The following is a 15,585-nucleotide window of genomic DNA, read 5'->3' as shown; positions in this document are numbered from 1 at the left end:
TTTGTCTCCTTCCCCCAGTGAGAACAGTATGAGCCTGAAAGCTAATCAGACCTCCTGGACAAGAAGTTCCGCAGTTTCAGTGCCCACCCCACCCAGTGAGAAAGCACTGTTGTGTGTGTAATCGTCCATTTCAACACTAACTGTTGTGGGTTTTCCAGTCTGTGTGGCCGTGGCCTGGTAGTTTTCGCTTGCATCTACTGCTGGCGTCTTCAGAAGCATGTCACAGTAAGATGTGTTTCACTCTATGACACAGTGTAGTGTGATTATGAGGTGGTGTACAAGTTTTGTCTGTCTCACAGGTGGGAGTGGGAGTGTGTGTGTCATGCATTTGCATGTGTCCAAGTGAATTCACACCATCACTCCACACTGTGCCATGGAGAGATGCTCATCTTACCATGACATGCTTCTGAAGATATCAGCCATAGATGTGGATGAAACATTAGGAGCAAAAACAACCAAACCACAGCCACCCCGCCCAGAAAACCACAACAGCCAACTGTGAAAACCTTTGACAATGCATTTCAATACTGTTGACTAGGAAACATGAGAACAGCTGGTACAGGTGATTTCTCTGTTGAGTTTGTTGGTAATGACAAAGTCAAGTCTGAAGGAAACCTTTCTCCCAGACCGTTTAGGACTTCAAAGGTTCTTGGCATCTGGAAACCAATGAGTAACCAGTATAAAATGGTTATATTGGTCTGTCCCAGCTAATCTTGCAACTGTGGTTTGGACAGTCTGCTGTTTCGGAGCCTTTATAAGGCAGCCTGTTCACAGGGAAAGCGGTATTTAAGCCCAATAAATAATAAAGATGTGTGCAACGATGGAAAGGGCCCAGTTTTGTATCAGCCTCATGTGATAAAAAACATTCCTGACCACAAACTACTGTAAAGGAGCACGTCCAAACTGAGATCTTCAGTCTTAAGGAGAGTAGAACCCTTTGCAAAAAAAAAGAAAAAAGCGCTTCTCCACCAGTATCTGGAACAGCTTTATCATCAGTCCACAGCGTGAAGTGCTGCCGCACTCAGCTCACCATCGTAAGTTCTAGCCCAGGGGTCTGCAACCTGTGGCTCTCCAGATGTTCATGGCCAATTGGCCATGCTGGCAGGGGCTGATGGGAATTGTAATCCATGAACCTCTGGAGAGCCACAGGTTGCAGACCCCTGTTCTAGCCTGACAGATCTGACTACTGCTGACTTAGTCCCACTGATAAACATAGCAAGGTGTCACAGGTATAACAGCACCACGTCCTTTACACCAGTATATGGCTTAAGATAATAAGGGGTAAAGAACAACGAAGAGATGGCAAAGCTCCTAAGTGACCTTACTGTTAGACACTAAAAATGTAATACAGTGTTCAACCCCTGGCATTTATTGCATCATAATTCTTGCTTTTCTGAGCCCGTCCTTGGTCGGGAAGTGTCTCCCCTTTTAAATATTACAGCTTCTCAGGTATAGGACAGCCAGACCTCATCATCTTTAGGAAAACACTTACTGAACAAAATTTGACCTGTGTTTTAGGATTGGATGTCGATGGGTTGTACAGAGTTAGCGGCAATCTTGCAGTGATACAGAAGCTAAGATTTGCAGTTAATCACGGTAAGTTCCCATACAATAATAATTAACAGTTGTAATAAGAATATGTAGTTGAGCTACAATGATTGCTCATTTCTTGGTTGATGTATAAGCATTCAGTATTAAGTCTTCATCTAGTGATGAACTGGGAGTCCTAAATTTACCACTGGTCTAGGGGGAAACTAAATCACATCTCCTAAGGTTTTTAATATATGACGTTAATATTTTGTTAGAATATCCTTCCCTCCCTGCGTTGAATGTGGCATTTGAGACCCCAAAGACTTATATTTCTATTACTGCCTTCTGTTTCAGATGAAAAACTGGACTTGAATGACAGTAAATGGGAAGATATCCATGTCATCACAGGAGCTCTGAAGATGTTTTTTAGAGAACTACCAGAACCACTGTTCACTTTCAATCATTTCAATGATTTTGTCAATGCAATCAGTAAGTCTGTGGAACAAAGTATTTACCGTTAGGTGATACGTAGCCATGTCAGCCTGCGGTACAACTAAGAACTAAGCTTTGTGGCACCTTAAAGACAGAAGCTCATGGAATAAGCGTGAGAACCAGCGTGGTGTATTAGTTAAGAGTTGGTGGACTCTAATCTGGAGAACCAGGTTTGATTCCCCACTCCTCCATATAAGTGGCAGACTCTTATGTAGTGATCGAGATTTGTTTCCCCATTCCTGCATTCCTGCTGGGTGACCTTGGGCTAGTCCCAGTTCATTCAGAATTCTCTCAGCCCCACCTACCGCACAAGGTGTCTGTTGTGGGGAGAGAAAGGGAAAGGAGCTTGTAAGCCCCCTTGAATCTCTTGAATCTCCTTACAGGACTAAATGGAGAGGGGGCCATTATTGTGGATGGTCTGATGTTTTCCTTAACATTCGGGCATGTTCTGCCAAAAGGCAGGGAAGGTTTCCTCACAGACACAGGAAAATGAATTTACCTTGTATGAGGCCCATAACATCTCTGACTCAGCCATAAGCACTTCAGAAGTGATGTCTTTATTTGTGCAAGGGCTTTGTACATGCTCAGAAGCTTCAGGAGTCAGTTTCCAAAATGAGCAAGACGATTGTGCCACCACATTCTTTTGTCACAGCAGACTTTAATGCTGTTATTGCCCCAGGTGAGCCTAATCTTGTCAGAAGCCAAGCAGGTTTGGTTCTGGTTAGTATTTAGATGGGCAACCTTTGAGGAACACCAGAGTTATGACACTGAGGCAGACAATGGTGAACTATCTTTGAACGTCTCTTGCTTTGAAGACCCCACGGAGTCTCCAAAAGTCAGCTGTGACTTGATAGCACAAAAAAATCCTATGGAAGTAATATGATGTTGTCTAGCAATATTAATGTTGGCCACTAGGTGGTAGTATATATTAGCCAATGTCTTCACAATCATGTTTTTTCACTGTTTTTGAAAGTTTTGTCCTCTTCCTCCTTTCCCAGAACAAGAACCCAGACAGCGAGTTCCTGCTGTTCGAGATCTGATTAAGCAGTTGCCAAAACCAAATCAAGATACCATGCAGGTGCTCTTCAGGCACCTCAAAAGGTAAGCTGTACGTGAAAGCATAAACATGATTTGTTCTGTTTGCATAAATAAGATGAAATCGGGCTTTCTCATAGAGGTCACTTCGGCCATCCGATCACAGTTCAACCGGTCCCGGTTTTAAGCTCACACAAAGTTTCTTAACTTCTTACTTAGTATAAACTGATGACAAGGAAAATCTGGCATGATAAGTTTTGCTGTTGGAGGAAGATTTTGATCTGTTTTGAAGAAAGATGATGGCTCAGAGGTTAGCAGCTGTTGCTTTGTGAGGTTTCAGTGTAAGCCGGGAACTCTGTGTGAACATAAAATACTTCATTCATGGTACGGTCAGGGTAAATCTATGTAGTAAAGAGAGTGGGGCTAGCCTTTGCCAAAGCAACGTGATCGTGTACAATTGTAATCCTTTTCGAATTGTCATCTTGCATTTGTGTCTTGTTTTTGTCCTTCACAGAATTGTGGAAAATGGAGAGAAGAACCGAATGACCTATCAAAGCATAGCCATAGTCTTTGGTCCGACTCTGTTAAAGCCAGAAAAAGAGACTGGCAATATAGCGGTTCACACTGTGTATCAGAACCAGATTGTAGAGTTGATCCTCCTGGAACTGAACTCAGTCTTTGGACGCTGAATTTCTCCAAATGAAGCCAGCTTTAACGGGAGAACGCCTGGGCGCCAGCAGAGACTGCATCTCTTTTTGTACACGACCTCTTGTGTTTGCGGACCAAGCAGCAACTCAATGTCTTTGCACTTTTGTGGGGCAGGGAAGTGTGTGTGACTTGTTTTGGCTGGGGTTTTGTGGAAGCTGTTGAAAATTCGTGACCACTCACTCAATGTTGTGAAAATTTCAAGGTTTGCACACTTGAAATGGCAGTTCTGCTATAGATGTACACACTGGATTCCACGGTGAGAGAAGCGAAGCCCGAAACTCCGTCTGGATAATCTGGAATTGCTTTTTCATGTTGCTTTTTACTCTTAGGCCTACCCTGGCGTGGGGACAAGAAGCCCCACCCACTGACTTTGAAAAACTCCATGGGCATTTTAAGTGAATCATTGCATTGTATGCTTCCATGTGACTCTTAAGACCATTCCTGATGCTGATGCTGTCTACAGAGTTTCTGCAATCGTTGATAGGCTTTAACAAACAAATGCTACCCGAGGCCAGTGTAATTCCTTGCTTGAGGGCTTGTTTGTTTTTGGTACTCTTTAACACTGCTGTACAGATTCCTCACCTGTTCACTTGGATGCCTCACTAGTATTATTTCAAACTCTGAGCTGGTACTTCTGTCCAGCAGAGGATGTATCATGGCCTGCAATGAACTAGAGCTTTCAGTTATTAGTGTTCACTTTTTTCAGGGTATTACTTGGGCTGCACTTGGAAAACTTAATGACATCTAACAATCCTTATGAAAGATTGATTTTAATGCTGTACTGAATTCTTGGTCTGAACCTGTGGTAGTGAAATTAGATGTAAATGTTAGTCTGAAGCCTGAACAGCTCTTGGTTTTTTCCACCTGTATACATTGTTGTATAGTCTCAGAATACCATCTAGTCACACATTTCTAATCAAGGGTGGATTTGTAACACGTATTATCACATCCCCCAATGGATGTCTGGATTTTCTCAGAGAAACCGGCTAAAATGCTGTGCACTTTTAGATGCCAATTACATCTGCTTGCAAATAAATGTAATGCAAATGGTACTGGGAAAATACTGAGCGTGCTTGCTGAAATGGTTAATGCACTACAACCGTGAGCCAGTGATATTTAATACGTACAGGAGATACATTAGAAAAATGTATTACAAATTCTAACAACTATAAATAGCAGAAGCCTTCGTTTGAATAGAATGGATGTCTGGGAAATAATGAAAATGCTAAATTTCAGGATTCCTTTTTACATAAATAATGTAGATTGATTTGTAAAATAGGTTGCAGAAGATTTTGTTACAGGAGCTGTGGTCTGCAGAAGATTTTTTTTTAATGTATTTTTCTAGACTAACTGCTGTACCTGATATTTGCTATGTTGAATCTGAATAAAGAGACCTGTTAGCTGTTTTGGAATTTGCTGCTCCACATTTGAGTGCTATTGTTGAAACTGGGGGGACAAACTAATGTGTTACTTTTCAGGGCTTGTTTTGAAAAAGTAGCAGGACCATTGTCTTGGTCACTCAATTTAATTACTATCATTCTTAACAGCTTTTCTGAGTTAAGTGGCCACAAATACAACTGTGCTGAGGGGAGAGACCAATTTTTAATTGTTCCCTTTCTCCAGGGGTGTAGCATTTCCTCTCAGTCAAATCCCCTAACCCATGTGGCTGCTCCTTTGTGTGGGTCATGCAACCCCAGCGAGTAGCTTTGCATGCAGGAAGGGATTGAGAGGAAGGTGGGAGGCCCCCTGGATGTTCCATGGACACGGGAGATTGGATACAAGTCAACAGGGACTTAATGCTGCCTTATTCTGATTCAGACCATATCGAGAAGAGTCTTGCCTACTTCAACTGATAGCTCCTTTCCATGATCTTAGGAAGAAGTATTTCACATCACCTGCTACCAGATCCAGTGGAAATGTCGGGGATTGAACCTGTGACCTCCTGCATGCAAAACAGGTTCTCCATCCCTGGCCTATGGCCACTCCCTAATATCTCAAAATGCAATGCAGTTCTCCATTCCTGGTCTTCCTGGTCACTCAAAAGGCTCTGAGGCTTAATGGTATCAAAAGTTTCAGTACTGACAGGGGTCTGCAACCTGCGGCTCTCCAGATGTTCATGGACTACAATTCCCATCAGGGACTGATGGGATTTGTAGTGCATGAACATCTGGAGAGCCGCAGGTTGCAGACTCCTGGACCAGAGGAATATGCAGACTTACCCTTCCTCTGTCTACTACTGAGGGGCGGACAGCTAATCCCTCTAAAGAAAAATTGATTGCAACTGTGATTAAAGTTTTGCTTAGAATATTTATATCCTGTTTTCTTCCCAAACAGTGGTTAATGTTTCGCTAGAGGCCCCAAATGGCCCAAGTCTTTCTTGGATCAAGTGGTGGCTTCTTCAATAATCTTAAACCGGGCAATAATCTTAAACCACTTTGTGAACTAGTAAGCTCTGTACAAAAAAACCCCCCGATGCATCAAGATTCTGCAGGCATTCTCATGTACCAATAAGTGAAAGTGTAACTGGTGTAAACAGAAGATATAGACATTTCTGGTTTGGATTACACTTCAGGTTTGGTTCAGGGCCCTCCCTCCTCTATGATCTTTCTCTCCTCATTAGTCGTATATTGAGAATGCTATTGGTGAGTGGCGGAGTACATAAAGCAACTCTCTAATATCAGTCCAGCTAAAAGATACTTGCTAGAAGTTCAAAAAGATCTTTACCTGTGAACTGGGAGGGTTCCTGTCAGTTACTGAGGTGCCTATTAGACTAGATGATTTGGTAGAAAGTAGTTCCCCATATTTCCGCAACGGTTTCAAAGTACCTTAAATCTCTGACCTTTTAACATCTGGAATGTGTCCGTGTAGTTCACACCGTGAATGAGTTGTGATTCTTGGAATTGGCAGCCTTTTTGTCAAAGGGCTTTGTTAATTTATATTTTTTGTTCTAAAACATGATACAAGATGAAACAGATTTGGATAACGATTGCAACTCATTATAAATATGCCATGCGGAATCCACTGAAGTTAAAACTGCTATTTATTATTGGGGTGGGTGGGGTGGGGGACTGCAAGTCCCCAACTGGACATACAAAAGAGATGGCTGGCAAAATAGCTAGCGTGTCAAACAGTGTTGGAATTAACATATCAAAGCTGTCCGGGCCAACACGTCAACATCTGTTAGCCCGGAGTGTGGCTGTCTCAAAGAAACAAGCAATTTTTGCTAACTTCGGGTGTTTCTTTGTTGGCAACAACTACAGTTCTTTCCTTGGACGCTGGCTAGGATGCCACTAATTAGTGACACTCAAAATATATTGAAATTGCAAATTAAGTAACTTTGTTTAATCGCTACAGATTATTGTGGAAGGCTGGCCACAGAACCGAAGCTATTTGGATGCACAAAAGATACTTTTCGCTGTCGTTTTGTGTGTACGACTTGTTCGCTGAAAGCAATACCCTGAAATTTATTAAGTCCTGCAAGCGGTCAGATATGTTTTTGCCCTCTAACCGCTGATAGTACTGAACATCCATTATTATTTTTTAAAATCCTCTTATAGCATCCTTATCTGTATTGTGACTGTACAGGCTCCTGGGTATCATTTCATAACAAGGAGAAGCTAGAGGGAAGAAAGTGTATTCGCGGTTGATGCCGGGAAATGTAAGCATGGGTAGCAGTGGTAGGTTTGCGTGAGTTTTATGCCCAGGCAGAAAAGAGCAGCAACATGTTGCAATCAATTGCTGATTTATTGGCCATAAAGTTTGGCCGGGCTCGGGCAAACCCAGGCCTCCAAAGAAGGGGCCAGCTACTGAATATCTAATGAGGCATTCCAGAGCCACCAAAGCAAAGAAGGGAGCTGCTCCGGAGAATCTTAATCAGCCTCCACAATGGCAAAGCTGTGCGGACAAGCAGCTGTGGAGGCTGTTTTCAGCTGGATCAAGTCCTTACAAAATATCCCCGTCCTCCTCATAATGGGGCTTTAGTGAATGTTTTCTGCATTGCAATTCCGCTTAAAGGGGGCATTTGTAAAGCAAGCGGTTGAGAAAGGGGTCTCTTTCTCTCTGCTCTTCCTTTTATTCCCCCACAGGAGACTAGGTGGAGGGCAGTTTGGCTCTGCTGGAATTTTTTTACATTTTGATTGGTTTTAATTGCTCAGAGAACAGTCGGCTGGGAAGAAATGAGGCTCTCGGCTTTGATCACCGGCTGCATTTTTTTCACTGTAAAGTAATCAGATTTGAAAGCAACTTTAGATTTCCACAAAAGCCAGCGTTGCTGCAGATGTAGCATTAACTCGCTCTGTACGGCTGGCCCTATCTGCTCTTATTAATGCGTGTCACTAGTGCGTTAATCCGTTTAATCTTGCCTCTTTAAATTACTTGCACAAAAGAAACCTTTTCTCAGGCGTCCAAGAATGCAAAAACTAGCCCTTAGATGCCTGGATTTCTTCTCCTTCCTAACAGAAAAGACACCATGAAGTGAGCAGCAAGGGGGCAGCTGACTTGGAAGCTTTCTCCAGGTCCTTTGCTGGCAGCTCATCAGGGCAGGTGAAGCTCTGAGATAGCATGACAACGGGGTAATTTGCAATTAAGGTCACAGCGCTCCGTCTAGATGGCTCCTGTGCTTACAGATGCGCCAAATGCATCTTTCTCTAACTTAATTTAGGTAGGGGTTTTTTTGCTAAAACATGCCACAGGGATTTGAGAGTCAACATCAATCTACCGCTGAGGTCCAAAAGGCTGTTTCCACGTGAATCTGTTTCACCGTCCTGCAGGGAGAGGTGGCTTATAAGGAGGAATGGTAATACACTTTACACCCAAACTGATGAATTTTATCATTGGTCTGTCTTTGCAATTGCTGAATATTACAGGATATTTTATTATGTTGGCAGTCTTATCCCTGATTGCTCTGGAGAAGAATCAGCATCACAGTTTCACAACAACCCTGGGTGGTGGCTTAAACGGGGAGCGACAATCCAGTCATGTCAAAAATTGGCAAGCGAGAGGCAGTGGGGTATAGTGGTTAAGAGCAGATGGGACTTTAATCTGTAGAACCAGGTTTCAGGGCCATCTTGATGCATGGGCATGCTGGCCTGTTGCCCAGGGGCCCACAAGTATAGAAGCCCCACCCTAATCTATGTATGTTGTGACCTGCTGTCAATGTATAAATACTGTATTATACTAAACTATAAACATTTGTTTTTGGAAAATGCATATTTAGCATGTGTTTTACTGAAGATAATGTGCAACATTAACTTTTAATTTTTATGATAACATTAGCATTCACCTCTGAGTATCACAGTCTCTTCTGTAACCACATGTGCATGTATGTGTGTGTGTCTCTCGCACTACATAACGTAAAAGCATATATAGGCCGTTTCCTCACTTTAAAAAAAAAGCAGAGGCAAAACAGTTTTGTAAGCTTCGGGTGTTTTTGGTATGAGGTAGTTCTTGGGGTTTCCCAAAAGCTGTTCGAACAGGAACAGAAATGGCAACTGAGGGTTCTTGAAGGCGGCAGAATCGGGGAACGACTTTCTTTGTCGCATACGTTCGGTAGTGGGGAGTGCAGCTGGAACCCAGCGTTACTTGGAGCGAAGTAACCCGCAGCACTACATAACTAAGGTGAGTGGGGAAATGGCCATTGTTACATCACTTCAACTCACTTGTGAATAGCAATAATATTGGTTTAAACACTGATTTTGTTGGAAGTACCAATATATGTTTAATTTTATCAGCCATTATTCCTGTGAGTGGTTGTGTAGGTAGGGGCCCCAGTGTGCTGCTTTGCCTGGGGTCCTATAATGCTATTATGATGGCCCTGCTGCATTTGATTCCCCACTCCTCCACATGAGCAGCGGACTCTTATATGGTGAACTTGGATTTGTTTCCCCACTCACACATGAAACCTGCTGGGCGACCTTGGACTAGTCACAGCTCTCCCTGAACTCTCTCAGCCCCACCTACCTCCCAAGGTGTCTGTTGCAGAGAGGGGAAAGGAAAGGCATTTGTAGGCTGCCTTGAGTCTCCTGACAAGGAGACAAAGGCAGGATATAAATCCAAACTCCTCCTCTTCCTCTTCAGCCCAAAATGATGGAGATGCAGTCAGTGGCACAGACCTGGCGAAGACAAGTTGAAGAGATCTAAAGGTTCGCTTTTATTGAAAGAGATTACCCGAAGACAAACTTTTAATGGGCAGAACAAAAGAGATTTGTATCCTGAACAGTGTTCAGTCAAAAGGTTTCCTGAAGGCTGATTACCATGTCAGACAACAGGAAATAAGAATCTCTCTCCCCTGATGAATCCTTAACATTTTCGGGAGTCTCTCTGGACTGCTGTGTCAACCAGAGACCGTGAGGAAGAAATAGGTTTTGACTTTGCTCACAGGGAGATGAAAGGCAACCTCTTTGAGCCTCGGCTAAGCTTGCTAAACTGCAGCAATGCCAAGGGGAGAGCCCTATTGGGATACAACTCACATTGCAATTTATCTCCCCAAAACAGGTTTAAATCACCTTTTAAGTCTTCACTTTCAGGACTCTGATACAGACACACAGACACCGTCGCCCCATGCGCTCATTTCTTCCCCCTTCATTCCTTTCCCCTTTTTGGTAAGCGCTGCTATTTCTCCGAGGCCTCGTCCGCCCACCTGCTAGTTTGCCTGCTCTGAAAAGTCAGTGTGACTGGAGCGGGTTTGTTTCCTTATTTGTACAATCTCCTCATTCAGAATGTAGGCAGGAATGTGCCGGGCCTGGCAAGAGCTCCGTCTCTGCTGCTTTGCCTGCAGACAGCGTAAGAGGGGCTTGAATCAGTCCTCCCGCTGCCTGTTAATGAGGCTGGGCTGAGAACGAGAGATACTTTCACTGATCAAATGCATTTGGGGCAGAACAAGTCTAGTCCTTTCCTACTTACAGACATTAACACGATTTCCTTTCATAAAATGTTCTTTCAATACAGCTGAAATTTGATGTGTGGACAATTATCTTCTTAATGCAAACAGGTTAAGGCAAAGCAACTCCCTTTAATGCTAAGCATTTGTATATAAAATTCACAACAATTCTATAAACCAGCTTATCAGTGAATCGTATTCCTAAATTCACTTTGTTGGGGTTCATCACTTCACATTGTTTCTTCTATTAACAAACTCCTGCGCTGATCATCAGAGTAGCAAAATAGGCCCAGAGCCGTCCCTGTCTTGCAAATCTCATGCAAATCTCATGCAAATAATACCCCTTTTCAGTTGATTAGTTTTATTACATGCATGAGGAGAATGTGCTACATGTAACCCTTCGGACAGGCGCGGTTGCCATTTTGTCTGAAAGAGGCAACCGCTTCGAGGTTCTGGTTCACATTTACTGAAGCTAAAAATTATGTATGTTGCCCTTTTCAGACGAAATGGCAATTGCATACAGCAGCACGATGGTGCATAGAAAGTTCTTCCCATACATGTGGTAAAACGTAACAACCCAAACGGGCTAATGTTGAATGGTTTTATTGTCTAGCAGACTCCCACTTCTCCACACAAGTGAATGGTTTATTATCAGGATGTGTAATTACACAACCAGCCCACTTCATGGATAGTGTCTCTATTTCACACTAGGTCAGACTATTTCACACTAAGCTTCAGTAGCCTTTCAGTCTTACAACCAAACTACATGTCCTTACAAAAGCCATGACTAGAGTTGCAACCCAACTTGAATCCCAGCATGGTGTAGTGGTTAAGAGCAGGTGCACTCTAATCTGGAGAACAGGGTTTGATTTCCTATTCCTCCATATGAGTGGCAGACTCTTATCTGGGGAAGCAGATTTGTTTCCCCACTCCTACATTCCTGCTTCGTGACCTTGGGCTAATCACAGTTTTCTCAGAACTCTCTTAGACCCACCTACCTGACAAGGTGTCTGTTGTGGGGAGAGGAAGTGAAGGAGTTTGTAAGTCCCTCTGAGTCTCCTTACAAATCCAAACTCTTATTTTTACAAAATGCATTACTAGCTTAGCAACTCTCTGCTCAAGAACAACACTTTTCAATGACCTGCGTACCATACTCTCCCTGCTTCCTTCCCTCAGACTCTGTGTACAGTAAGAACTAAAGGGTGCTGCTCACCTATGGCTCATATTCACCCTGGAGAGAAGTGACTAATTAGGAGCCACAATGTTCTGTCCTGGGCCCAGGGCTGTTCAATATTTTTTATCAACGACTTGGATGACGGAATAGAGGGCATGCTAATCCAATTTGCAGGTGACACCAAATCAGGAGGGGTAGCTAATGCTCCAGAGGACAGGGTCAGAATTCAAAATGACCTAGATAGATTAGAGAGCTGGGCCAAAACTAACCCAATGAATTTCAACAGAGTTAAGTGTAGGATACCTACCCTTTTCAACAAGGTCTGGAATCCATGCCCTACAAGGAGAGACTTAGGGAGCTGGGTATATTTGGAGAAGAGAAGGTTAATGGATGACATGATAGCCATATTTAAATATTTGAAGGTATGTCATGTTGAGGAGGGAGCAAGCTTGTTTTCGACTGCTCCAGAAACTAGGACAAGGAGTAATGGATTCAAGGTACAAGAAAAGAGATTCCACCTAAACATTAGGAAAAACTTCAGGACAGTACGGGCTGTTCGACAGTAGAATACGCTACCTCAGAGTGTGGTGGAGTCTCCTTCTTTGGAAGTTTTTAAAAAGAGGCTGGATGGCCATCTGTCAGGAGTGCTTCAATGGTGTATTCATGCATGGCAGGAGGTTGGACTTGATGGACTTCCAACTCTATGGTTCTAAGTTCCTCAGCAGTGGAGAGGATTTCTTCATGACTGTGGCCCTTGGTTTGTTACTACAGTGCTTCCTGGTACTTAGCTTGTTTCTTGTTTCCAGCTCTTTCCTTTTGCTGTGCATAGTTCTGGTTTAGACACTGCAGAGGTGATACCTAGCCTTTCCTCTTCCTGTCACTTGATTCCACTGTCATGTGATTCTGAAGTCAGTTGCATGCAGTTCAGTAGATCTCCTGTGAGGTTGGAAGGGTTAACAATCACCATCCCTGACAACTTGGCTCAGAATGTCTTGTAAGACCACTGCCTTAAATTGGGATCTTAAAATGGATCTGAGTGTTTTCATGATAGGAAAACAACATTATTAAGAAGCTGTTGTAAGTTGGCCTGGTAGACAATGATGAACCATTAAGAGAGAAAACAGCCTCCTCAATGCACTATATATTTTTTATTATGCAATGGTGTCACAACACATCCTGAACCTGCTTTTTGCAAACCATCTCCTGCAAGAAGGAAAGGATACTAGCAGAGATCTCTTTAATTGAAAAAAAATGTATGAATGAACACAAGTGCTTGTAAGTATCCGATCTCTTCCAGCAGAAAAATGTTCAGCATTATACTGGCAGATTCAGCTGTGGTGTACTTCATTGCATAAATGCCACAGAGCAATTTGAACCGACTGCTCTACCTCCTGAAGTCTATCCCAAAGGAATAAAATCATAGGATTGATTCCTCTGTTTCAATCAATCCCCATACCAGACAAGTGACCCATAAGGATGCAACAGTAGATGGTGTCAAGAGCCACTGAGAGATCCCAGTGGATCCTTGAGCAAAAACCACTGAAACAGCTTCACCTATGCTGGAAAACAGATTGAAAGGAAAGCTAGATAAGTTGTTTCTTATTTTTTCCACTCAAATGATTTTTCCACTCAAGCATTTTCCCCCAAAAGGACAGACGGGTAACTGACCAATATGTAGCTCAATCTTTTTGGCCTCACATAGGCCTCTTCAGGATTGTTCCAAGGAACCTCCCCTTCAAAACAGCAGGGAGTGCTCCCCTCTCAATAAACTATTCATGATTTCCTGGACTCAAGTCATGCTCCCATTACATGATGTTATCAGCAACTAAGAGCACAAGACTGGAGCATTCAAGTGTTTGGCAGCAGCTCTCCAGCCGCTCTGTCAACAATCTCAAGCTGCAAGGAGTGAAATACATCACAGAAGTCATGACAGGATGGTGCTATAGGGACATCTGGTGCTGGTGGTGGTCAGCCCTCAATGGCATCGTGTGCCATTTTACCAATGGAGTGCTGATCAAACATGCCCCAGTGGTCATTAAGGCTTCAGTAGAATTGCCTTGGAAATCAACATAATGTGGTGCTCCCTCCTGGTTTGGTCCTTGTCTGACCCCGACATCTGGGTCATCTGTCAGCTAACGAGGCCACCATGCCTCCCTCTTGGGGGGGGGGGGAGGGTAGGGAATTTTAAAATTAGGATGCTGGACCCACTCATATCCTTATTTTTTTGATAACTATTATTCAACTGTTGGTGCTTTTAATGTTTTAATAACTCTGAATTGCTGCTTTTACCTGTTGTACACCGCCCAGAGCCCTCCGGGGATGGGGCGGTCTAAAAGCCTCAAAAATAAATAAATAACTAAATTGGGGTGGGAGCGAGGGTTGACCACACGAAACAGTTCTGCCGGACAGTTCTGAGGAGATACAAATGGTGGTGTAAAGTCCTTTTCTTTGACATTATGACAATAGAATATGTTATTTTAAAAAGATGTCTAATCTGCATAGAGTTGTGCTTGTTCCAAAATTCCCTCTAGCCCTCAGCAACAGGGGCAAAATGGACTCTAGTTAACAGGAAATGGTGCTTGTTCACCAATCCTATTCACCTCTAACATCCACAGATTTGACTAGGCCTTTGATAGAATTATCTGCCAGCTCACTCCCAGAGAACCATCTGGATTCACTAGGCTCTGGGATGGATCCACCTAATAGGGCTCCATCCCACAGGGCAATTGGACTCTGCAAGCAAAGTGCGCCGTGCCAAAGAATGTCAATTTAAATCCCTCCCATTTCCTGCTAATGCCAACTGTTTGTTTTTAGTGAAATCGCTGAGGAAAATAAGACAGGGCATAGGAAAATATCCGTAAAGTGATCGATGTTTTATGTGGGTCAGATGAAAATGCATAATCATCTGTTAGACCATAGGTTTTCTTCTACCACAAACCGATTGCTAGCATGGAACCTGGCCAAATGCCTTTCTTTTTGTGGAGTCATTTTAATCTCTGGAGCAGTCTCTACAAAACAGCTGAACTGCTGTTTCCCAAAAGGCTGAGAAAGCTTTCAGAGTTTATGTCTATATTCTGAATACTGAGTTGTTGTTCACCGCATGAGTATTCTCTTTTCATAGCTCAGAAACTAGACGTCCTGATGCCTTGGAGTGGCTGGACAGGGTAATTTTTCACTGCCTTTTGAAACTTTGAAACCTGCTGTAGCAGCAGAGCAAAGGTTTCCCGGGGCAGTAGGATGGAAATCTGGCAGTACAGTTTACTTGAATTTAAAGTGGAGTGCTTCTGGGTCCCATTTATCTCATTACAATTTGGAGTTGGCTATTTCAGTGTTCTGGAGACGGTACCTGTCTGCCTTTCAAAAACCACTTCCCTCTATGCCTGCAATGGAATTGTTTATGTCACAGAATTCCGTGGTGCTGCTGGCAACCAGCACACATGTAGATGGAGAGCCACCCAAGAAAAAGCAATATTAATAGCCAAAAGTTGCAAGTCCAGCTGACTACAACCACCTTGGCCAGCCAGCAGGAGCTACCACTGAATTGCTGGCACCACCTCTAAATTGGCCTCTGGAAACCCACCTGACCTTAGGAGAAGATATACCTACCCAAGGAAGGGAAGCCTGTTTTCATGCTGCAGGAAAAAAAAAACACCCCTATTTGTGTCCTATGCCTGGCTTTACAGAACAAATGGCTTTGGTCCATGAACAAACCCCAGGCAGTATTTTCTAATATCTTGAACCACAAAAGTCCTTGCACTGCTAACGATGA

At 43.3% G+C, this 15,585-nt stretch overlaps 1 protein-coding gene across 4 annotated transcripts in view; it reads left to right on the top strand.

Annotated features, from left to right (window-relative positions):
* The window catches only part of ARHGAP12 (Rho GTPase activating protein 12), a 79,243-nt gene extending 74,066 nt beyond the window's left edge, over positions 1 to 5,177 (top strand). For all 4 annotated transcript variants that reach the window (XM_048511012.1, XM_048511011.1, XM_048511010.1 and 1 more), the window contains 4 exons: positions 1,519 to 1,596; positions 1,885 to 2,019; positions 3,021 to 3,123; positions 3,572 to 5,177. In XM_048511012.1, the coding sequence (XP_048366969.1) occupies positions 1,519 to 1,596; positions 1,885 to 2,019; positions 3,021 to 3,123; positions 3,572 to 3,746 (491 nt within the window). In that variant the 3' untranslated portion in view covers positions 3,747 to 5,177. The remainder of the gene's footprint in view (positions 1 to 1,518; positions 1,597 to 1,884; positions 2,020 to 3,020; positions 3,124 to 3,571) is intronic.
* Positions 5,178 to 15,585: the final 10,408 nt, after the last annotated feature.

The sequence above is a fragment of the Sphaerodactylus townsendi genome, linkage group LG11 (genome assembly GCF_021028975.2).
Source record: "Sphaerodactylus townsendi isolate TG3544 linkage group LG11, MPM_Stown_v2.3, whole genome shotgun sequence".
Classification (NCBI taxonomy): domain Eukaryota; kingdom Metazoa; phylum Chordata; class Lepidosauria; order Squamata; family Sphaerodactylidae; genus Sphaerodactylus; species Sphaerodactylus townsendi.
Note: the sequence above shows the minus strand (reverse complement) of the source record. Positions and strands in the feature narration are given on the sequence as shown.